Below are 24350 nucleotides of genomic sequence, written 5' to 3'. Positions count from 1 at the left end.
TAAAATCTGTTCCTTAATAAAAAACGAAGAAAAAACGTTAACTAAACTTAAATCCAATAGGTAGAACTCAAGATATTGTATAATTAGTGCAAAATGCAAATTGAAAATTGCAAAATATTCTAAATGGAAAAAAAGCCACAATTTAACTAAAAAATTATTTTAATAACATTTTGGCGTCCAAATAGGACGTCGTTGTCAAAATAAAAAATATTAATAAATTAAACAAAAATGTTGTTGCTTATTAAAAGATTCTTCAAATAAATTAATTTAATCTGACTGAATTCTGACATATTCATTTTAAAGTAGTTTAAACTTATATTGTTATTTATAAGTTGCGTTCGTGGGACGACTTTACTGAAAGATAGTTCATTCGATTAGATGAAACCAACCCTAACTCAAATTTTTCATTAAAGATTTAACTATCTTTCATTAAAGTCGTCCCAGGAACGCAACTCATAATTGGCAATATCATTTTAATGTCTTTTGAGTCAGATTAAATTAAATTATTAGAAGAATGTTTTTCTAAGCAACAACATTTTTGTTTAATTTACTAATATTTTGACAACGCCGTCTGATTTGGACGTGGAAACGGCAATAAAATCATTTTTTAGTTAAATTGTGGCTTATTTCCCATTTAGAATAATTAATGCCACAAGGAAATAGCTTCAGAACAACTTTACGCGGTGAGCCGATCTTGAGCCTCAGAGCTTGCGCTATTAAAATATCGATATCTTGGCTAAAAATAAAGTTACGAACATTTTCGTCAGCTAAAAATTTTCCTTTTAAGTTCTTCTATCATTATTGTTAATTAAAGTATAAATGTTTATAGCTCAAATTTACTTTAAACCCTTATAAACAAATTAATGTACAATTTTTTTAAGAAAATTATAACTTTAAACGGGTGTAACTTTAAAACAAATGAAGATAAAGTAATTTAACAAACTTTTTTTGGGAACCTATTAATAAAAATTTAAAATGAGACCCTATAAGGCTCATTTTCGTGCATAGAATCGGAGTTACGATCGACAGAGCTTCGAAAAATACTTATTTTGCAATTTTCAATTTGCATTGTGCACTTATTTTACAATATCTTGAGTTCTAACTCTTGGATTTAAGTTTATTTAACGTTTTTTTCCTCATTTTTTATTAAGGAATAAATTTTATTTGAAACATTTCTTTTATCCCTTTTAGTTTATGAGCCAGAGCCTTATAAACGATTTATAAATAATTAAATTGTTTTTAACAATTTTTTGACCACTCGGATCGAAATCAACCCTCGAAATTCGTAATCAGCAACCAAAAATCCATAAGAAACCGTTGAGTTTGTCCATCAGAATTGAAAAGGACACGGTGACCCCTCTGGCGCCTAGACTATTACATATTATGGCCGTATTTGTTTGTTTGGCGGTTAATGGGTTAAAATTAGCGAAATCATATATCGGTCGACACAAAGTTATACGAAAAGTTCAAATATCGACCTCCGGTCAGGTTTATGAAAATCTAGGACTTACCAAGTCCAATTGCTTTTTACACCTGTTTATGGTGGCTGCAGTCACGAAGGATGGTCTGATATGACCGAAAACGTTTTGATTCCACCAATCCCTTTGGATAATCTATATATTTAGACATATCTTTGACACAAAAAAAGAAGTCTTTATAAGTCATTTTTCTACGAGCGTCTAAAAATGTCTACTTTCGCGCACGCATTTTAGTTTAGAAAGTTTTACTTTTCCCCACGCGTGTTACTTTTTCGTACGCGTTTTACTTTTCCGTACGCGTTTTACTTTTCCACACGCGTGTTAATTTAGATATGTTAATATGGCCTTAAAGTAATTATAATACATGCAATAAACTAATATTTAGATATTATTTACTAATTTATTTTAAATATATCTTATTGTGTTCATGTTTTAATGAAATTAACGCGAGAATTCGAAGAAATAAAATAATTTTGACATAATATTCGAAAGTCAAATCAGTAGACAATAACAGCGGTTTTGAATCGTCGTCATGGAAACCAAGATCGTCGTCATGCTAACCAATTATGCTGAAACTTTAGTTTTGACAACCCTGTCAAAGAATTAATTTGTGTATGTATTTTCATAATAATTAAATTAATTGATTAAGATTTGGTAATTTTTTAAAGACTAGTAAAAAAAATATTTTTCCTAACGCTTGCAGAAAGTCTTTTTTCCGCACTTGACTGCTTGCGGAACTCCCGCTTCGCGTCGTTCGGCAAACTGCAGTCGCGTGCGAAAAAGTATGACTTTCTGCACATGTTGGGAAAATAACTATTTTATTATTGATAATATTAAAAATAACTTACCTCCAATAAGCATCACGCATATACTGAAAATTTTTTCGTTTGTTGTGTTCGCACTGACGTTTCCAAAACCAACACTTGTAAGACTGGAACACGTGAAATACAACGCAGTAACGTAGGCATCGAGGCTCGTTACATTATACGCATGTGGTAAGTGAAGTCGTTCTGCTAGGGTATGAATCCAACCTGCAACAAATATACGTTATATAACATTTAGAAAATTACATTTTGTGAAAAACGCTTAAAAAATTCAAAACAATTACAGATAATTCTGAAAAAATACCTATAGAATCTTCTGACTATTACCATATTTATAACTGAATCCAGAGAGATTTACCATTTTTAACAAATAGAGTGCGCCTTGAGGAAATACAGGTAAGGTATTCCCCTACTCTATGCGTTGAGTACATAACATTAAAAACCGGTATTCAATTCCAGCTCAATACCAGAAATATCAAAAGAATCTTTCACTGCTAATGAATATCGAAATCAATCAGCTGAACCAGGACCAATTGCGGCTGAGATCCCGAAACCCTCCAAAAAGAACTGCTACCAATCTTCCAAATAATTTCACAATCGATGAGTATTCAGAAATACAATGCTGCTGAACAAACAGTTCACATCACCCAACAATGTCCAGCCACACGATTCGATTGCAGTTTAAACGAAATTCACGAATAGTCGAAACAATAAAGCACTGAACCCCCGAAAAAAAAACGACAAGACGGATCTTAATACATAGTTATTTTTGCATTCGATTCGTGAATGCACCAGGAAACTTTGTGACCCCGAGTCATGATATAATATTGAAAAACTGCATTAAATTGCATCTCAAATAGACACTAAAAAATTCAGAACTCGTCAATTATCGGCGGAAATGAGTTCAATTTGGTTATTTTGGGGTTTTTGGGGTCACTGAAAACGAATATGACGTAAATTATCTCCGGAGTACCTGGTGCCAGGGGCACCTACTGTTTACCTCGTCATTAAAATTCATTAAAAAAATTAGTCAAATCATTACTCGGGGGTTTTTAGGGTCACTAACGACGAATACTACATCGGAAGTGATCTACGGAGTACCTGGTGCCCAGGGTAACTACTGTTTACCTCGTCTTGTGGAGTTTTCGGCAAAAAATGTAATAAAAAACTAGTCAAAAATCATTACTCGGGGGGTTTTGGGTTGCTAACGACGAATATGACATCGGAAGTGATCTCCAAATTACCTGGTGCCCCAGGGTATCTACTGTTTATCTCGTGACTAATGACTTTTGGCATGAAATTGAAGATGATCAGATAGCAATAGAAATACCCACAGAACAAGAAATAAAGAACGAAATAAAGAGCTTGAAAAATAACAAAAGCCCAGGAATAACAGAAATATCGGCCGAAATGATAAAATCAGGAGGGAAAAGACTACAGAAAGAGATATATGACCTGATAAAAAGAATATGGGAAGTAGAAAAAATGCCAGAAGAGTGGACCATAGAAAGGATATGCCCTATACATAAAAAAGGTGATAGAATGCTATGCGAAAACTACAGAGGCATCGCACTATTAGAAATAGTTTACAAAATCTTGGCACAAAGTATAAGAAAAAGGTTAAGTCATTATTTGGAAAAAATACTGGGGGAATACCAGGCAGGTTTTAGAAACAACAGATCAACGACTGACCAAATATTTGCCTTAAAAGAAATACAGACTACCTGTTACGAACATAAAACAGTACTATATGCTTTGTTCATAGACTTTAAGCAGGCTTACGACACAGTAAATAGACAGCAGATGTACGAACTGATGAAAGAACTGGGGATACCAAGTAAAATTGTTAGGATGATAAAGATGACGATGGAAAACAAAACAAACGAAATAGCTTGGAAAGGGTATACATTCAAAAAGTTTGAAACCAAGGAAGGATTACGACAAGGAGACCCACTATCAACAATGGTATTCAATCTAACATTGGAAGGAATAATCAGGAAAAGCAGAATAAACATGCAAGAAACGATATTTAAAAACGGCCACCAATGCATAGCATTTGCAGATGATCTGACGCTATTAGCAACAAGCAAAAAAGAACTACAAAAGTTAATGAAAAACATAATAACGGAAGCCGAAAAATTCGGACTTAAAATAAATGAAGAAAAGACAAAGTATATGATAATGGGAGAGATCCAAAAAGAAAAAGAGAATAACATCATAGTACAAATAGATGGAGAAAAAACATACTCGTGCAAAAGAGCCAAAGAAATTATTTACCTGCGAGCCAAAATAGATGAAAATGGTCATGAAGAAGGGGAGATAAAGGCAAGAATAGCTAAAGGAAATAAAAAATATGGAGCATTACGCACATTATTGAAATCCAAATACGTATCAAGAAAAACAAAAATAAGAATTTATAAGACTGTTATCAGACCTACAGTAACATACGGAAGTGAAACATGGGTGCTCAAAAAGTCAGAAACAGACCTATTAGAAAGATGGGAGAGAAAAATGCAAAGAGCAATATATGGAGGTGTGAAAATAGAAGGTCAGTGGAGAAGAAGAACCAATAAAGAATTGGAAGAACTATATCAAGAGCCAACGATTACGACGACGATCAAAGCACAGAGAATACGATACTTGGGGCACATAGAGAGAATGGGAAGTAAACGAATGCCAAAAATGGTACTCTCACGAAGACCAATACAAAAGAGGAGGAAAGGCAGGCCAAGGAAAAGATGGAAGGACAGTGTATATGAAGACTTGAAGAAAAGTAACATTGAGAGATGGAAAGAACTAGCATTGGACAGAAAGAGATGGAGAGAGGTGGTGAAGGAGTGTATAAAAAGGCTGAAGTGTATTTAAATAAAATTTACAAGTTATGTAAGTTATACTAAGTTATTTATTATATTATTTATGTAATCAGAAATGTAAACATTTTAGCCCTAGGCCTACAAGGCCTGTTGCGATTAATAAATAATAATGACTTTTGGCTAATTTTTTAATGAATTTGCCAAAAACCTTCGGAAGACGAGGTAAACAGTAGGTACCCTGGGCATCAGGTACTCCGATGATCACCTCCGATATCATATTCGTCGTCAGATACCCCAAAAACCCCCAAGTAATAAATTTTGCCTAATTTTTTAATGAATTTGCCGAAAACTCCCGAATACGAGGTAAACAGTAGGTACCCTGGGTACCAGGTATTCCGTAGATCACTTCCGATGTCATATTCGTCGTCAGCGACTCAAAAACTCCCGAGTAATGATTGTTGACTAATCTTTTAATGAACTTAACGAAAACTCCAGAAGACGAGGTACCTTGTGCAATAAATATTCCGGAGATCACTTCCGATGACATATTCGTCGTTAGGGACCCCAAAAACCCCCAAGTAATGATTTTTGACTAATTTTTTAATACATTTTCTTGCCGAGAACCCCACAAGCCGGGGTATACAGTAGGTAATCTGGGCACCAGGTACTCCGTAGATCACTTCCGATGTCATATTCGTCGTTAGTGACCCCAAAAACCTAAGATTTTTGACTAATTTTTTAATGAATTTTAATGACGAGGTAAACAGTAGGTGCCCTGGGTATCAGGTATTCCGGAGATCACTTACGATGTCACATTCGTTTTAAGCGACCCCAAAAACCCCAGAGTAACAAAATTGAACTCATTTCCGCCGAGAATTGACGAGTTCTGAATTTTTTTATTGTCTGTTTGAGATGCACTTTAAGAATGCATTTTTTTGTATGCAGTTTTTCAATATTATATCATGGCTCGGGGTCACAAAGTTTCCTGGCGCATTCACGAATCGAATGCAAAAAGAATTTTAAGTTCCTTTTTTTTCTTTTATTTTTTTTTTTATTTTTTTTTTGAGGTAATGCCGATTTTAGTGCTTTATCGCTTCGCCTAGAACTAACTCCTGAGGCAATGGAATGGCTCTACGGTAGCAATATCCGACTTTTATGTTTTCATTTTTTCACACTAGTGGAACACACGCGAGGTTTTCAATAATTTTGGATCGTATTGCAAGGAATTCATTTACTTTTATATTTGTATTGTAAGACTCGCCCTCATTTCTTTATATAAGGTGTCCCAAAAGTAGCGGAACGGTCAGATATTTCGCGAAATGGACATCGGATCGAAAAACTGAAAAATGAGTGTTCAATAATTTTCAAGAATCTACCGAATGAGAGCAAACACGACTCCCCACTCCACTGCCTGGAGGTGGGGTAGGGGGTAAATTTGAAACGTTAAATAGAAACCCCCAGCTTTTATTGCAGATTTGGATTGCTTAACTATACGCAACTTACATTCGAAATTTTTTTCGGAATTGTGGATAGATAGCGCTATATTCGGAAAAAACGATTTATCGTGAGATAAATACACTTACATACATACACTTATATTTTGATAAATACTCTTCGAAATGAAAAACGAAAAAACAGGTGTTTAATATTTTTCAAAAACCTATTAAATGACATCAAACACGACCCCCAGATTTTAGAATTACCCCACCCCACTCCACACCCTTGAGGTGGGGTGGGGGTAACTCTAAATGCTTAAATAGGCGCTTAAAAACGCCCCCATTATTTTTACAGTTTTGGATTCCTCATGAAAGAATAAGTACCATTTATTCGAAACATTTTTTATAATTGTTGAGAGATGGCTCTAATAAATCGTAATTTTTAGATTATAGCGCCATCTACCAACAATTCTTACTTATTTTTTATGGGGAATCCAAATCTGCAATAAAAAATGGGGGTTCCTATTTAAGATTTTAAAGTTATCCCCCACCCCACCTCCAGGTGGTTTGGAGGAGAGTCATATTTGGTGATATTCGATAGCTTTTGAAAAATATTAAACACGTATTTTTTGGTATTTCATTTTATAGTGCATTTCTTAAGATATTAGATCGTTTCTATGATTTACCTATGGTATCACGATAAATAGTTTTTTCCTATTATAGCACCATCTGCCCCGATTCCAAAAAATGTCTCTTATAAAAGTTGCTTATAGTGCGGCCGATATGTGAAACAATTGCACATTTAATGATACAAGCATATAATTTGCACCACATATACTACACATATAAAGGTTCAAATTTAGATATGAGGCCATCTCAGATTATGTCTTTTACAAAAATGGCGGGCGTTCAAAATGGCGGCTATACTTATGTGCTTAATAGTACCATAACTTTTGAACGAAAAGTCCGATTTCAACCAAATTTGGTATATAGGTTTTCTTTTTGATTTACAAGAGGGATATGGTGAACCGGAAGAATCGGTTTACCAGAAGTTGTGTTTTTACTGGTTATGTAAAAATATGTTTTTTTTCAATTTTTTCCCTCTGTATATATTAATTTTTCAAAAAGGTAATACCGCAATTGAAAAGAGCGTAAAAATATTTTGTAGAAAATATTTTGAACTTTTTAGTTATGCTAATTATCATTTAATAAATGCATAACGTATCATCACAAGTTCCTATGTGTGGCAAATTCGTGCAAACATTATAAAAATTATTGTGCATTTAATGGTAGAAGCATATAATTTGGAACACATATACTACACATATCAAGGTTCAAATTTAGATATAAGGCCATCTCAGATTTTACCTTTTACAAAAATGGCGGGCATGCAAAATGGCGACTATACATATGTGACTTATAGCACGATAACTTTTGAACGAAAAGTCCGATTTCAAGCAAATTTGTTATATAGATTCTTATTTTGATGTGTTAGACCAAAGTTTTGAACCGGAAGAATCGATTTACCAGAAGTTGTGTTTTTCCTGATTTTTATGTAAAAACATGTTGTTCTTTTACCAATTCTTTCACCCTGTATATATTAATTTTTCAAAAAGTTAATACCGACGTTAAAAAGAGCGTAAAAATATTTTCTAGGAAATGTTTTGAACTCTTTATTTATATTAATTACCAATTAATAAATGCATAACGTATCTTAACATGTACCTATGAACCTATGTGCGGCGCATTCGTGCAAATAATATAAGAATTGGACCGCGTTATGTAATAATGGATTAAGCGCCAAAATGTAGTTTTGAGATAAATCGGTTTAAAGATTTTAAATTTGTTTTTGGTACTATTTCTAAAATATAGTACTGACATGTTTCATATTTAATATATTAATGCAAATGTAAATAGACTTTTACATGTGTTTAAAATTTTTTAAAAATAATTTATATTTTAAATGTTATTCGATCAAATGTCGCTTAATTCGTTAATGATTTTTTAAGATATGCATGAGTTAAGATCCGAATACCGGATTAAGAGACATATTTGGCGCTTAATCTGATGTTACCTGACAAAGGATATCTTTTAATTCGATATCTTAAACGTTAGTAAATATGTTATGTTTTGTAATAAAGAATTAACCGACTACTCGTGGCGCTTGATTCGTTATTACACTTAAAAAGATGCGGATTTTTGTTTATGACAATGGATTATGTACCATTACTGGCGTTTAGTTTGATATTACAAATCCTAATGTGAGATTTTTTTTAATAAAATAAAAAATGTCGCTTAATACAGGCATTTAAAAACAGCTTTTTTTAAATTTTTTTTACAAAAAACATATTTTTATACATAGATTTGCACCCTAGCTGCAAGATGGCACTATTATCTCGATTTTGGACTTTTGGCGGTTAATCCGTTATTACATAACGTGGTCCAATTATGGTAAATGTACATTTAATGGTAAAAGCATAAAATTTGGACCACACACACTACACATACAAAGATTCAAATTTAGATATGAGGTCATCTCAGATTTTGTCTTCTACAAAAATGGCAGGCATTCAAAATGAATCTACCGCACATAGGTACATGTGAAGATAAGTTATGCATTTATTAAATGGTAATTAACATAACTAAAAAGTTTAAAATCTTTCCTAAAAAATATTTTTACACTATTTTCAAAGGCGGTATTACCTTTTTGAAAAATTAATATATACAGGGTAAAAGAATTGAAAAAAACAACAACATATTTTTACATAAAAAACAGTAAAAACACAACTTCTAGTAAACCGACTCTTCCGGTTCAAGACCTCGATCTTATTCATCAAAAAAAGAAACTATACCAAATTTGGCTAAAATCGGACTTTTCGTTCAAAAGTTATCGTGCTATTAGTCACATATGTATTCATTTTCATTCAGTTCATTTTGAATACTCGCCATTTTTGTAAAAGGCAAGATCTGAGATGGCTTCATATCTAAATTTGAACTTTTGTATGTGTAGTATATGTTTTCCAAATTATATGACTCTACCATTAAATGTACAATAATTCTTATAATATATGCACGAATCTGCCACATAAAGGTACATGTGAAGATACGTTATGCATTTATTAAATGGTAACATAACTACAAAGTTCAAAATATTTTCTAAAACATATTCTTACGCTCTTTTCAATAGTGGTATTACCATTTTAAAAAATTAATATATACAGGGTGAAAAAATTGAAAATAAATTATTTACATAATATAAAATAGTTTTACATAAAAAACCAGTAAAAACAAAACTTCTGGTAAAGCGATTCTTCCAGTTTATGGCATCGATCTTGTAAATCACAAAGCGAACCTACGTACCAAATTTGGTTGAAATCGGACTTTTCATTCAAAAGATATCGTGCTATGAGTCATATATGTATAGTCGCCCATTTTGACTGACCGCCATTTTTGTAAAAGGCAAAATCTGAGATGGCCTCATATCTAAATTTGAACCTTTATTTGTGCAGTATATGTGGACCAAATTATACGCTTGTATCATTAAATGTGCAATTCTTATAATATATTGCACGAATCTGCCGCGCTATTAGTTTAACGTAAGGAATCAAAATTTACAATAAAAACTGGGGCTTTTAATTTACGATTTTAAAGTTACCCCCACCCCATCTCCAGGAGTGGAGTGGGGGTTCGTGTTTGCTGTCATTCAATAGATCTTCGAAAATGATTGAACACGTATTTTTCAGTTTTTCGATCCGATGTTCATTTCGCGAAATATTTGACTGCAGCAAGAGCTGCATAGTTTAAAATACATAAAATTTTATTGAAAAATTACTTCTCGATATGCCTCAGGCGATGTAGAGAAATCTGTCTCGCGGGAGAGAGACACAACACTCTGAGGGACATTCTAATAAACTTTTTCAATTTCTCTATACCTTCTATCTACACTCTGGGCCGAAATAAAGGAGTACATTTTTTAGTTTCAGCTGGTCGTTAGTCGTCATGGCGGGTACATGTACTCATTGTGATGACAATTTTATCGTTAATACAAAACGAATTAAATGTAAACTCTGCGAAAATTTGTATCATTATCATTGTGTTACAGTTAAGGACACAGTAACTAAAGCGATTAATGACTCTCCTAATGTTTTCTGGTTTTGTGATGTTTGTGTCATTAGGTTGGATGAAAGAATTAAAATAGTAAGTTATATAAAAACTGTAGAGACAAAAACTGAATCATTAAAAGAAGATACCTAAAGAGTGATGGAAGCTGTAAAAGTTGATAGTGACCAAAAGAAAAAGCATCCTATTCAGCTGTAGTATCAAGAGGGCAGTCATCGTTGATAATAAAACCTAAAATTAATCAAACCAGTAAAGAAACTAAAAATGAAGTGGCACAAAAAATTAAACCGGCAGATATTTTTGTAGCAGTCTCTAAAATTAAACCAGTCAGCCAAGGTAGATTACTAATTGAATGTGAAGATAAAGAATCATTGCAAAATCTTCAACATGCCGTTGTTAATGAATTATCGGAGAAATATGATACTGAAACGCCGCAAATGATAAACCCAAAAATTCTAATTACGGGGGTTAAACAAAATGAACTGGTTGATGAAACTGTGTTTTTAAATAACATTAAAAAACAAAATTTCTTAGAAACGTTGTCGACCAACGAGATAAAAATTATTAAAAAATACGTCCCTAAAAATAAAAATTATTATAGTGTTATTGTTGAAACCTCTGCAGATGTTCTTAAGCACTTAATCAATAAACAGAAGATCTTCATTGGTTGGGAAAGTTGTCGTGTGTACGAACATATTAACGTGTTACAGTGTTTTAAGTGTTGGCGCTTTAACCATAAAGCCGAACACTGTACAGTGTAGTGATGTAACGAATGTCATTTTTTAACATTCGCGAATACGAATGCGAATGCGAATATCTGCTACTGACATTCGCGAATGCGGATGCGAATGCGAATGTCCAGTTTTTTTTAATTTGTTTCTATTTTTGTAATGTTTCCTAAATTTTTAATGAAAAGTTAATTGATATTTAGTGTAAATCAATCTGAATCTTAAGCTTTATTACATAATACCAAATAATAAAAAAAAGTGAAGGCTGATAATGTGATTATACAAGGTTAGGTTCTATCTATCTATTGCCCTTCATTTGTCCAAAGTTGAACGTAGGCCTCCCCCTTACTTTTCCACTCTTCTCGGTTCAGTGCTAATGCTGTCGATCTGGTCGCTGCGTATCTCTTTAGGTCATTCGACCATCTCGTCTGTGGTCTGCCCCTTCCTCTTTTGTAGTCCCAAGGTCTCCAGTGAGTTATCGCTTCATTCCATCTTCCGTTTCTTTGTCTGCTGTTGTGTCCTGCATATTTCCATTTGAGAGTAGCTGCAGGTTTGAGGTTAAGTTACCTTTTCTTAATAAAAAAAGATGAGAAGTGAATAGATTTTGATTTTATTAACCTAATATTATCTTAAAATTATTTTTTTTTCTGGTTTTCATATTCGCAAAACATTCGCACAAATTTCGCGAATGCGTATGCGAATGCGAATATGCAAAAACATGCGAATATTCGCGAATGCGAATGCGAATACGAATATTCGTTACATCACTAGTACAGTGCTCCATATTGTGTGTGCAGAATGTGCTGGTCCACACAAGAGCAGTGAGTGTAAGGAAGATGAAAAAAAGTGTACAAACTGTAAGTATGCGCACGAAGTTTTAAAAATCCCTGGAATAAAATTTAATCATTCAGTCTTCGATACGACATGCGTGTCTTACAAGCGAGCATGTGACCAAGCAAAAGCCAGAACGAAATACATCTAGCAACTACCGGTAAGTCATCAGAACAATTCAAATCCAAATGGTTTAATCTTATGTGTTAATATAGAAGGTCTAACAACCCATTTTTGTGAGTTAAAACAGTTATTAACAGATTTTCAACCGGTTCTTGTAGTTGTAACGGAAACTCACGTAACTAATGATATTGTTGAAGCTGAATACCAGATAAAAGGTTACAATTGTTCTGTAAATTATTCCACTAGCAGACACACTGGAGGGGTAATCTGTTATATACGTAGTCATATTATTTAACGAGAATTGAAACAATTTTCAATTCAAATGGATTATTGGTGCACACTTATTAAAGTAACGGTTGGTCAAAAGCATTTAATTATTGGTGGTGTATATAGATCACCAAATGGATCTAGTGCTGCATTTTTTGATTTTCTTCAAGAATTATTTGAGTTAGAAGAAATGTGTACCGGGTGTCCCAATAAGAATGGCTCTCGGCCATATCTCAGGAACCGTTTATAGTAGAGCTTTGAAATAAAAAATTTTATAACAAAAGTTGCCTCAGGAAAAGCCTGGAAATTATTTTCATAATTGTGGGACCACCGCTAGAGGGCGTAATTGAATATCAAAAATTAAAAAATTTAAATTTTACAAAATTTTCCTAATGAAGGGGCACTGAAAATCCGATCGTCGTATTCTTCATAAAATTCTACGCATATTTGATTTGACAAGTTTAGGTCTACCTTTGGAAATAAGAGGTGGGGGTGAGTGGGAACCTTGTTATGAAAAACTGGCTGTGAGTCCGGTTCTGCTTAATCAAATTTTGCAAACTTGATCTTGTTGAAGACAGATCTTTTTCGTCAATGTAAAAGTTATGATTTCGAACCAACTTGCTGAGTACTATGCCAGCTAGAAGGCGTTATTTAATTTTTTTTTAAATCTAGTGTTCCTTGGAAAATATTAAATACAAACATGCATTTTTAATACCATATTACAAAATAAGACAAAATTAGCAACAGAATAGCGAAAACCGCATGTTAATACCTTTTTTCTATATCGAGATATCTTACAAAACGTGTAAATTTAAAAACATAACTGTTACTGTCACCGGTGAACGAAATTCATTAAAAGTAGTGTGCTATGGAAACAACAAAGAAACATTTTCCAGCTTTCAACGTATATTAGGTCTTTTCAACGCTTCTCATTTGTTTTGAGCCTCGTTCATATCTCGTATATTAATATTATAGGTACACGGATTATACGGCATATGACAGAGGCTCGAAACAAATGAGAAGCGTTGAAAAGCCCTATTACAAAGAAATAAAAACAACTATTTAGTGATGTTCACGTAAACGTTCAAATTTTTGCCCATCATTTTCGTTGCAAACATTTACTCTTTCAAGAGTAGATTGAACAGCAGTCTCAATTTCTGCTCTCGATATGCTTTGAATGGCGTTTAGTATTCTCTGAATAATGTATCCTAGAGTAGTGTATGATGGGCAACAATTTGAATATTTTGGTCGTCACTAAGTAGTTCTTTTTGTTCTGTGTTATATTTAATTTAAATAGTATTGTTTCTCTTTATATTGATGTTTTAATTAAATACATTTTTATACGTTGACATCTGGAAAATGTTATTTTGTTTTTTTCCACAGCACACTACTTGTCATTAACTTAGTTTACCGGCGATAGTAACAGTTATGTATAAAATTTACACGTTTCTCGAGATATCTTGAGATAAAAAAAAGGTATCGACATGCGGTTTTCGCTATTCTATTGATAATTTAATCTAATTTTATAAAGTATGATTAAAAATGCATACTTGTATTTAATATTTTCCAAAGAAAACTAGATTTCTGAGAAACATTAAAATAACGCCTCCCAGCTGGCTTATTACTTATTAGGATGGTTCAAAATTATCACGCTTACATTGAAAAAAAAGATCTGTCTTCAACAAGACCAAGTTTTCAAAATTTGATTTAGCAGAACCGGACCTACAGCCATTTTTTCATAACAAGGTTCCCACTCACCCCCACCTCTTATTTGCAAAGGTAGAGTTAAACTTGTTAAATCAAATATGCGCAGAATTTGATGAAGAATACAATAATCGGATTTCCAGTGCCCCTTCATTAGAAAAATTTTGTAAAATTTAGATTTTTTTATTTTTGATATTCAATTACGCCCTCTAGCGGTGGACCCACAATTATGAAAATAATTTCCAGGCTTGTCCTGAGGCAACTTTTGTTACAAAATTTTTTATTTCAAAGCTCTACTATAAACGGTTCCTGAGATATGGCCGAGAGCCATTCTTATTGGGACACCCGGTACAAATGACATTGTAATGTTGGGAGATTTTAATGTAAATGTGTTAAATGTTTCTGTAGTTGGGACTAAACTCTTAAATATTATTCAAGCAGCTGGATGCAAACAAATAGTTAAAATACCAACACGAATTACTGCCAACTCCATAACTCTAATAGATCTAATTATCACAAATTGTAAACTTCAAGAAACTGACCGAACTTTTCCGAAATTTACTGATCACGACATTATTGGTACGTCCATTAATATTTGTGCAAAAAAGAATTTAAAAGTGGTATCTTCAAGATATAATACGCTTGAGAAAATTGAAGCAATTAACATTAATTTAATTGGAAAAGATTGGAATTATTCGTCTACCAATGTTGACGTTTTGTATGAATACATTTTAGATAATATCAGAAGCAGTTTGGATAAGATAGCACCAACCCAACATAAATTTCGTTCTGATAGTAGTTATTGGATTGATGAAGAAGTACGAAATTTACAAAGAGAAAGAGATATCTGTTTTTCAACATTTCGGTATAGGAATAATCCATTAGGTTTTCAACGGTACAAACGGAAGAGGAATGAAGTTGTTACTTTAATTAGAAGAAAGGAAAAAATATTTTACGAGCAAAAAATTGATCAATGTCGCTATGACAGTAAAAGAATGTGGAGTACTTTAAAAGAAATTGTAAATAGTAGTAATAATACATCGAATTTTAGCATATTAGATAGTAGGTTAAATGTTACTAAAGACTTAAATAAGTTTTACTTTGATAGTATTGAGGGGATTGCTCAAAATATTCCTAGATTCTCAAATTTTTCTGAAATACAGCTTGATATTGTTTCTAAGATTGATCCTTTTCCCATCATTTCACTTGGTAAATTGCATAAAGTGGTAAGTAGTTTAAAAAATAAAGCAACTGGTGACGATATTTTGACAGTGTCACTGTTGAAATGGATATTTTCAGTGGTTGGTTACCCTTTGTTAAACATAGTTAATACCTGCCTGCAAGCAGGAGTTCTGCCGTCAGTATTAAAATGTAGTACCATAATATCTGTACAAAAAACAAGTAAACCAGAGGAGTTTGAAGATTTTAGGCCGATTAATTTACTTCCGATAATCGAAAAAATCATTGAATTATTAGTTTATGATCACTTATTTAACTATTTAAATGAATATAATTTGCTGTTTATAAATCAAATTTAATAACACACGGAAGAAAGATATACAGTTGAGTCCGTGAGTCTTTACCCGTGCGTCATCATTTAAAGCATACGAAATAAGTCGGAAATCTATTTCACGCAACAACAATTGACAGAAAGTGGCTACTGTTCCGATTACGGGTTTTAATATAAAATTTGACGTTATCAAATATATATTATTATAGAATGTCAAATGTAAGTTTTGCTTCAAAATTTTTGTGCAGTATTACAGCTACATTTGAAGTACCCACTTTGACGGAAATCTAAACACAATCATTTCTTTACTGTGTGAATGACGTTAGCTTTGTATGTTTTCAATATTAATTGCCAAAATATAATTATTTACCTTAAAATTTCAAAGCCCAATATAAAAATAGTTGTGAAAACAACTGTTTGTGTAATATAAAGAAACTTCAAAACGCAAAAAAATCGACAAAAATTGCAAGAAATTCAACTGACTGACAGCCACAAAAGTAAACAAAGCAGAAACGTCAAACAAGTTGTGCTTAAAATATGAAAACATACCGAATCGTCTTTTTTTGTACCTATCTCTTTTCAATGCACTGAGTCTAGATGGTTCATAAAAATAACATGTGTTTTTAATTAATAACAAACGGCAGCTGGTTTGTCATGAGTTTCATGCGTGGAAGAGAATAATGCTAGAAAAAAAGTATGTGTTTTATCTCTCCAGGTATTAATGACGCACGGGTAAAGACTCGCGGACTCAACATATGACGGTAAAATAGTAATTAGTGCCTTTGTAGATTTAAAAAGGGCTTTTGAAACAATAGACAGGCAGATGCTATTAACGAAATGCAAAAATTATGGAATAACTGGAGTTGTGTTCAAATGGCTAGAAAATTATCTAAACGGTAGATGTCAAAAAACTAAAGTAAATAATAATATTTCAGACGAAATAGGTACTATATATGGAGTTCCCCAAGGAAGCGTTCTTGGACCATTATTATTTGTTTTATATATAAATGATCTACATCTCTATCTTAAAAAGTCATTTGTAAATCTGTTTGCAGATGATACATTAATTTCTGTCTCTGGACAAGATTTTAATAATTTAGTTCAAACAATAAATGATGAATTAGATATTCTTAATAATTGGTTGATGGCAAATAAATTGAAACTAAATGCTCAAAAAACTAAGTGTATGATTTTGGGTACTAAGATAAATTGTTCTAAATTTAATCAAGGAAATTTTAGTATTAAAATAGGCGAAGATATAATAAGTTATGTAGATGAAATTAAATATCTTGGAATTTTATTTGATCCACAGTTAAATTTTACCAAACATATAAATTTTCTGTGTAAAAAAATTGGTAAAAAAATCGGTTACTTCTCTAGAATATCTAAAGGGCTTTCCCGATGGTCTAGGAAGGTTGTGTATAATACAATAATATTTCTGCATTTTAATTATTTTATGTCACTGTTTATTTCATGTTCAAATGAACAGGTATATCGTTTGCAGTTGCTTCAAAATAAAGCTATGAGAATTGTCCTTGGATGTAGCAAGTTTACCTCTATAAACTTTATGCTGGAAACATTAAATTTTTTAGATGTTAATCAGCTTATTACTGAGTCATGTTTGGTGTTAATATTTAAAATTATTAACAAGCAAGCTCCTCAATACTTCAATAATTATGTCATTAAAAGATAACTTTTGTTAGGTCAGTATAATTTAAGATTTGATAATTATCATATTGAAAATTTCAATACAAGTGCCATGGAAAAAACTCTTTTTGTTGAAGGACTAAGAATATATAACAGTCTACCATCTAGCATAAAAGATTCACCAAATATTAAAGTCTCCAAAAGTAGGTTAAAAAAATTGTATTTTAAGAATTAGTTGATTTTTCGTTTTTAAGTTATATTTGTTTAAATATATGTAAATGTTTATTTGTAATGTAATAGCTAAAAAGCTAAATAAATCCTATTATTATAGTTAAAAATAACTTTTTTATCTTTTGGGCGATTTAATTTCTTTTTGCAGGGCTAATAGCTTAACATGTCCGCAACCGTGACCAGACATCTCGTAACGCGACAATTCGTAATCGGACAAGTGGTAACGGACAACTCGTAACGGCGATAGTTCGTAACAGCGACACTTCGTAACGCCGACAGTTCGTAACTATACAAATTCGTAACGGACAATCCGTAACGTCAAAATTGAATTATTCTGTTTAGTTTTATTAACGTGGAAACTAACTGTTATTACAGTTATAATAGCAAATATGTTTATCAATTTAACGAATCAGTATCGGGATAAACATGTTTAACACATTTTATATGTCGTTTTTCAGAACATATTAAAAGTCTTCAAACATAAACAAATATTTAAACACATACAAACTTTTAACAATATTTAATATTTTTAAAACTTTATCCCTCTTATTGATCCTTAAATTTGCATATACCTAGACAGAGGAATTCATGAAATCTTTAAGCCGACAACCGTCTTTAGACATTCCCAACTTTCTAAGTTAACATTTTGTTAAGAAAAGGTTATAATTTTAAAAATGTTTATTCCGATACTGATTGGCTAGATAATTGATAAACATAATTTCATTTATTATCATTAACAACAGTTAGTTTCCACGTTAACAAAACAGAATAATTCAATTTGGACGTTACGAATTGTCCGTTACGAATTAGTATAGTTACGAACTGTCGCTGTTACGAATTGTCCGTTACCAATTTCCCGGTTACGAACTGCCACGTTACGAGATGTCATGGAACCGTCCGCAATATGACTGCTAATATTTAAGCAAAAATAATGTACAGGGTCTGACTTATAAAAAAATTTATGTAACGGTGCATTTGAGCTCGTTGCAAGTGAAAACTGTTTTAGCTGAAATTGAACTGATATGCTCTTTTGGTAAGTTATCTATCCAGAACACTTCCGTAAAAAGGAAATTTTTCAAAATTACCGGATTCGCAAAATATCGTTTTTTTATTTAAATAATGTTCAGAACACGCCTTCGCCATAAAATTTAAAAAAATCCCAAATTTGTAAAATATCATTTTTACTTAAATTAGGAAATCTTATTCGAGTACTTTTCTAATATGTTCACCAGAACGAAACCCTCTTAATACTAAATTACATCTTCTCCATCGTTTTTGCCTCATATTAGAAGTAATTTTTGTTAAATGTCTTAATAATTTCTCAAACGCTCAAATACATTAATTTTACTTGGTACGGCATGACTGCTTACATTGCCGTGGAATTTATTTGACATTTATAGTTAAATAAGTAAATTTTCCAGTTCATAATGCCACTTTTAAGCAAAGAGGACACAATATAATTATGGTGCAAGGAAAATTGTAAATGAATTTCCTGGGAAAAATTGGCACATTGGAACGATAGGAAAGTTCTTAAGATATCTAAGGGAAATCCATCGTTCTATTGAACATAAAAGTCAAGACTAAGGAAGCTAAGCTCAAGAACTAAAGAAAATATTACTAAAGTAGTCTTAGGAAATTTGCAACCTGGCCAATCTGTTGGAACAAGGAAAATGGCAAAAAACTAGGATTTCCCGCACATCAGTTCGAAGAATCACTAAAGAAGTTTGCCATTTTAAAATATTTAAAAAAGTTTACTGTCAAAGACTTACTGCCAATATAAGAGAAAAACGACTGGGAATAGGTAATTTGCCACTAAGAAAATTCGGCTCTCGTGAACACCGAAAACTATGGTTTTCAGATGAAAAAATGTTTTATTTGCGGCCTTGTAAAAATATCCAAAATAATAGGGTGTATTCTGACGTAAAATTTAAGAGAGAAATTCCTCTACAGCATCTTTTAATTGAAAAAAGTAATTTGCTCAAAAGGTGTAACGGTCTCTGTTGCAGAATCCACGTTGGGAAAATCTCGTCTGATTTTTGTTGATGCCGGGGTAAAACTTAATTCAAAAACTTATTATCAAGAATAAATCTTGCAGCATTTATTTATTACCTGAAATTGAAGAAGTATGTTATGATTACACTTTCAAGCAGAATGGTGCGCCTTCGCACACTTCCCACAGTACAAGGATATTCTTGAGTGAAAATTGCCCGGACTATATTGAGCCAGAGATGTGGCCACCTAACAGCCCAGAATTAAATCCGGTTGACTATTCAATTTAAGGAATTTTCGACCAAAATTTGTATGACGGACAAAAACTTGAAACCATCGAAGAGGTCGAAGGAAGAATGCAGTTTGTTTGGAACAATTTTGAACAGGGTGTAATAAATGGGGCATGGGGCTATCAATTTATGGTGCAGACGACTTCAAGAAGTGGTAAACAATAATGGTGGCCACGTTCATAATATTTTGGTATAAGTTTTAAAATTATTGTGTTTTCATAAATGTGTTATTTGTTAAAATGTTATATTTTCCTAATTTAATAGAAAATGATATTTTGAAAATCCGGTAATTTAAAAAAAATCCTTTTTACTGAAGATTTCTGGATAGTTAACCTATCAAAAAGTATATAATTTCAATTTTAGCTAAGGCAGTTTTAATTTGAAACGAGCTCAATTTGTGGTCGCAACTATGCATTTCCTTAATACTAGCCCGTTGCTAAGCAATTTTCAGAAAAAAGTACAGGATTATTTTCAATCGAGGTCGAGAATATTATTCTGGGACTGGGGGAACTTTGGGAAAATTTGAATCCTGGAACTCGACTGACAAAGGTGTTTCTTTAATTATCACAATAACAGTAGATTTCAAGTATTTTTTATGTAGTTTATAGTGATGCATTTTGAGTTCTTAACATTGTTACAATTCGGCTAATTTAATGGGTATGATATTGTTACAAAAGTCGACTTTTCTATGATGTTTTAGGCACTAATGTTTAGTTTTAGTTGACTTTATTTATTTTTAATAACCTACTTCTAAACAAAAAAAAAACACAGAATTTATATTCTCTATTGTACAAACTACGATATCTAATTTATTTATTACACTAAATCTAATAATTTATCTGATTCACCGACTGATATCACCGAAGTTTTCAAATTCACAACTCAACTGCTAATTACAAAAACCTCAAAATCAGCATTACAAGCTATTAGCGGTCACCCAATAAACCAATTCCGAAATGCCTTAATTTTGAACATTAAAAAATTAGTTATGGATCTTAAACAAAATATTGTTAAACTTAAACTTTTTCGTTTATTTGGACGAAAGACATTGCGGAGTCGAAGGTAATGAAATTGCGGATATAGCCGCAAAAAGTAGTCACAATTGCCACCATATTGACAAAGTATTTAATTTAAAAGATTTGAATAATGTTCTCAAGCCTAATATCAAAAGGAAATGGGAAACTGATTACAAAAGAATTGCAAATAAATCTACAAACCATTATTTCAGAATTCACCCGACACTTCAAAAAAACATTCCTCATTTCACCTTTAATTATAATAGAGCACACATGTCAGTATTGACTCGTTTAAAATTGAACCATGCTCGCTTTCCATCTCACTTATATAAAATTGGAATACTTAACTCTCCTGTCTGTAGTTGTGACAATATATCCATTGGTGATCTAAATCATATATTTCTAGAATGTTCTCTGAACTCTCAATCTTCTTCAATTCTGTATCAAGAACTAATTCGTCACGAGCGTCCATTGCCACTAAATATTACAGCTCTCCTTTCTTCCTCAGATAAAGCGGTATTAGATTCCATCATTAATTTTATCAGAAATTCAAAAATAGCGGTATAGTTTTAGAAATAGACAATATGAAATAATTTAATGTAATTAAGAATTTACATGTTTTGTGGCAAATAGATTTTGTCTGATGCCAGGTTCTCTCACACACACACAATTACAAAAACCTACTATTTATACAACATTCAATGTTCAAGAAATAAATAACATCTCGAATAGTATTTACAAGAAACAAGAAAGAATTTACTCCAAAACTCGAGAAGGAATAGAACATCATAAATCATAAAACGGTTACTTGGTAAACAACTAGGGTCTGTTAAAGCGGGAGCTGAAAACAGTCTGTGACATAATTATGTCACAATATTGTAAGATTAGTGAAAAGTCAAATACTGTCACGGCCGCGACATGTCCAGAGACAAGAAGATAAAAAACAACAAAATTGCAATGGAAGCCAATAGGAAAGCGAAAAAAAGGAAGGCCTAGAACAAGATGGTTGGACGACGTAGATGACAACCCAAAAACCATGAACATAAGACAATGGAGGAGAAGGGCATAAGAGAGATCTGAAATGGAAGTACATAGCCAGATAGGCAAAGACGCATTCACAGTTATGATGCCAAAAGTAGAATAAGAAAAACATACGAAAATCTGGTATGCTCTTGAACGCCCAGGTCTGAATCCACTTTTATATTCACCAAGAATTTCCTCAAAGTGTGGGCTTGTGAATTAAGATAATAATCAAGAATAATTTTTAATAGTTATTTATGATATAAGTGTTAAAAGTACAATTTTAAGGTACGCATGTGCAGGTTTGAAGAATGAGCGAAGCGAATTCTTCAAATTCACATAAGTGCCTCAAATGTACTTTTAACACGTATATCATACAATATTTTTTCTACAGACGTGTTAAAAATGCAATAATATAGTTTAAATGTTTAAATTAAATTTTAAAGAACCTTTAATGCATTGAAAGGAAATTGTTTTAAATTGCATCGTTTATTACGGATCTTAGCTCAACTTTGACAGGAAATTCAGTTATTTTTACTCATTCCACCTTAACCATGGAAAATGGTAAAACTGTAGTGCAAGAAATTAATTTTTCAAATTACGCAAATTGTACTATTAATATTAATGTTAATAAAATGAAATATAAATATTTTGACGTTTCCTTTCAAACTTTGACATTTCACTTTTAATTGCGGTGCCGTAAAAATTTTAAAGCGCCCAGTGCTTTAAAGTGACATTTTTAAGTCTTCCATGGAGTGCTAAAAACTGCATTTTTAAGACGTTTGTAGAAAAATCATATATTTAAATAAAACATCCAGTATTTTATAAAGGAGCAATATTTTCTAGAAGTAATTTTAGTAAAACCGTAATGTTTCGATATTAAAATCGTGTAGTAAAAATAGCTACTCATATTCATAAAACACTTTATTACCTTCATTTTCTTCTGAAATCCCTATGTACAGATTACGATATGATAATATAATGAGATTCTATTTTAATATTATATTATTATATATTTTATCTTTGATCCAAAGCGAATTTTTTGTGCCTTCATTCTCATAAAAAGGTTTGACTCTTATATTCTCATTATAAATTATGATTGTGATACAAAATCACTTTTATTATAAGACATATTTGACATGAATGTGAAGTGGATATGGTAAGGTCAATTAAATACCCACAAACAAAAACTTTTTTATTCGATATAGTGCAGTCACTGAAGGTGGATATGAGCTATTATTCTACCTCCGATTTCGTTGAACCTCCATCGATTTGCATGAAAATTGGTGAGTGGTTAGAGGATATCTCAAGGAACAAAGGCGACATGGTGCCAACTTGCGCTTTTACCCTGGGGGTGGATGCCACCCCTCCTCGGGGGTGAAAATTATTTTATTAAAAATAACACCACAGTTCGATAGAGGGACAAATTCTAAGCAAAATTTGTTACATAAAGTTATTAAAATAAATCAAAACTTTTTGAGTTACTAAAGATCAAATATTTTAATTTTTCTTAAGAGAATTGCATGTTTTTAACCGATTTTTCATAAATAACTCAAAAACTATAGGTTTCTACAAAAAAGTTATTATTATCAAAATTGAGGCTAATAAAAAACAAAATAAACTCCTTACTAGAAAAACCTTTCAATGTAGACTAAAAGTGAGTTATAGGTAATTGAACGTATATTTCTTTGGTAGAGAACCTACCCAAATCTAAGTATTCAAGCTTAAATACCGGGAAAATGATGCATTTTATAACATAAACTTATTAAATATTTGTCAGAGTTCTTAGAAATACCTATCAAATAAGCCCTCGAAAAAGTTGATAGCATTAAAATTTATGCACCAAAAATATTTCAAAATTTATCTTTAAAAATTTTTCCAAAAAAATGAATTTTTTTTTGTAAATAACTCCGTTAATTTTTAAGATATCAGATCTATCTAAAAAGTAATTCAAAGCTGATTTCAAGAGCTATTAAAAAAGTCGAATATAGTCTTTTGAACCTCTTACTTTTTTAAAAATAAAAGGTTAAATGGCCCCGATTACATGGTTCTCGCAGCAAAATTGAAATTTTAAAGGTTTCTATCTCGGTTATTTTTTACACTACGGAAATAGTAAAATGAGTCAAGTATTTGGAGCAGAAAAAACTAAAATTTACTTATGTATCATTTTTTACGTATATTGAGTATTTTGGAGTTATTATCAAAAGATAATGAAAAGTACGATAATTTTAAAAATTCTGATTTTTTTAAATTATATCTTTTTTTTAAATATGCATTCTAAACCACCGGTCAAAATTGTTGAAATTATAAAGTATGTTACCCTA

General features: G+C 31.9%; 1 protein-coding gene across 1 annotated transcript in view; it reads right to left on the bottom strand.

Annotated features, from left to right (window-relative positions):
- The window catches only part of LOC114338156 (potassium voltage-gated channel subfamily H member 8-like), an 816479-nt gene that overhangs the window by 408584 nt on the left and 383545 nt on the right, over positions 1 to 24350 (bottom strand). Inside the window, exon 5 of the mRNA XM_050647257.1 lies at positions 2327 to 2509. Coding sequence (XP_050503214.1) covers positions 2327 to 2509 — 183 coding nt within the window. The remainder of the gene's footprint in view (positions 1 to 2326; positions 2510 to 24350) is intronic.

This window comes from Diabrotica virgifera, chromosome 3 (assembly GCF_917563875.1).
Source record: "Diabrotica virgifera virgifera chromosome 3, PGI_DIABVI_V3a".
In the NCBI taxonomy this organism is placed as follows: Eukaryota; Metazoa; Arthropoda; class Insecta; order Coleoptera; family Chrysomelidae; genus Diabrotica; species Diabrotica virgifera.
The sequence above is the reverse complement of the archived record's forward strand: the minus strand, read 5'-3'. Positions and strand labels throughout refer to the sequence as shown.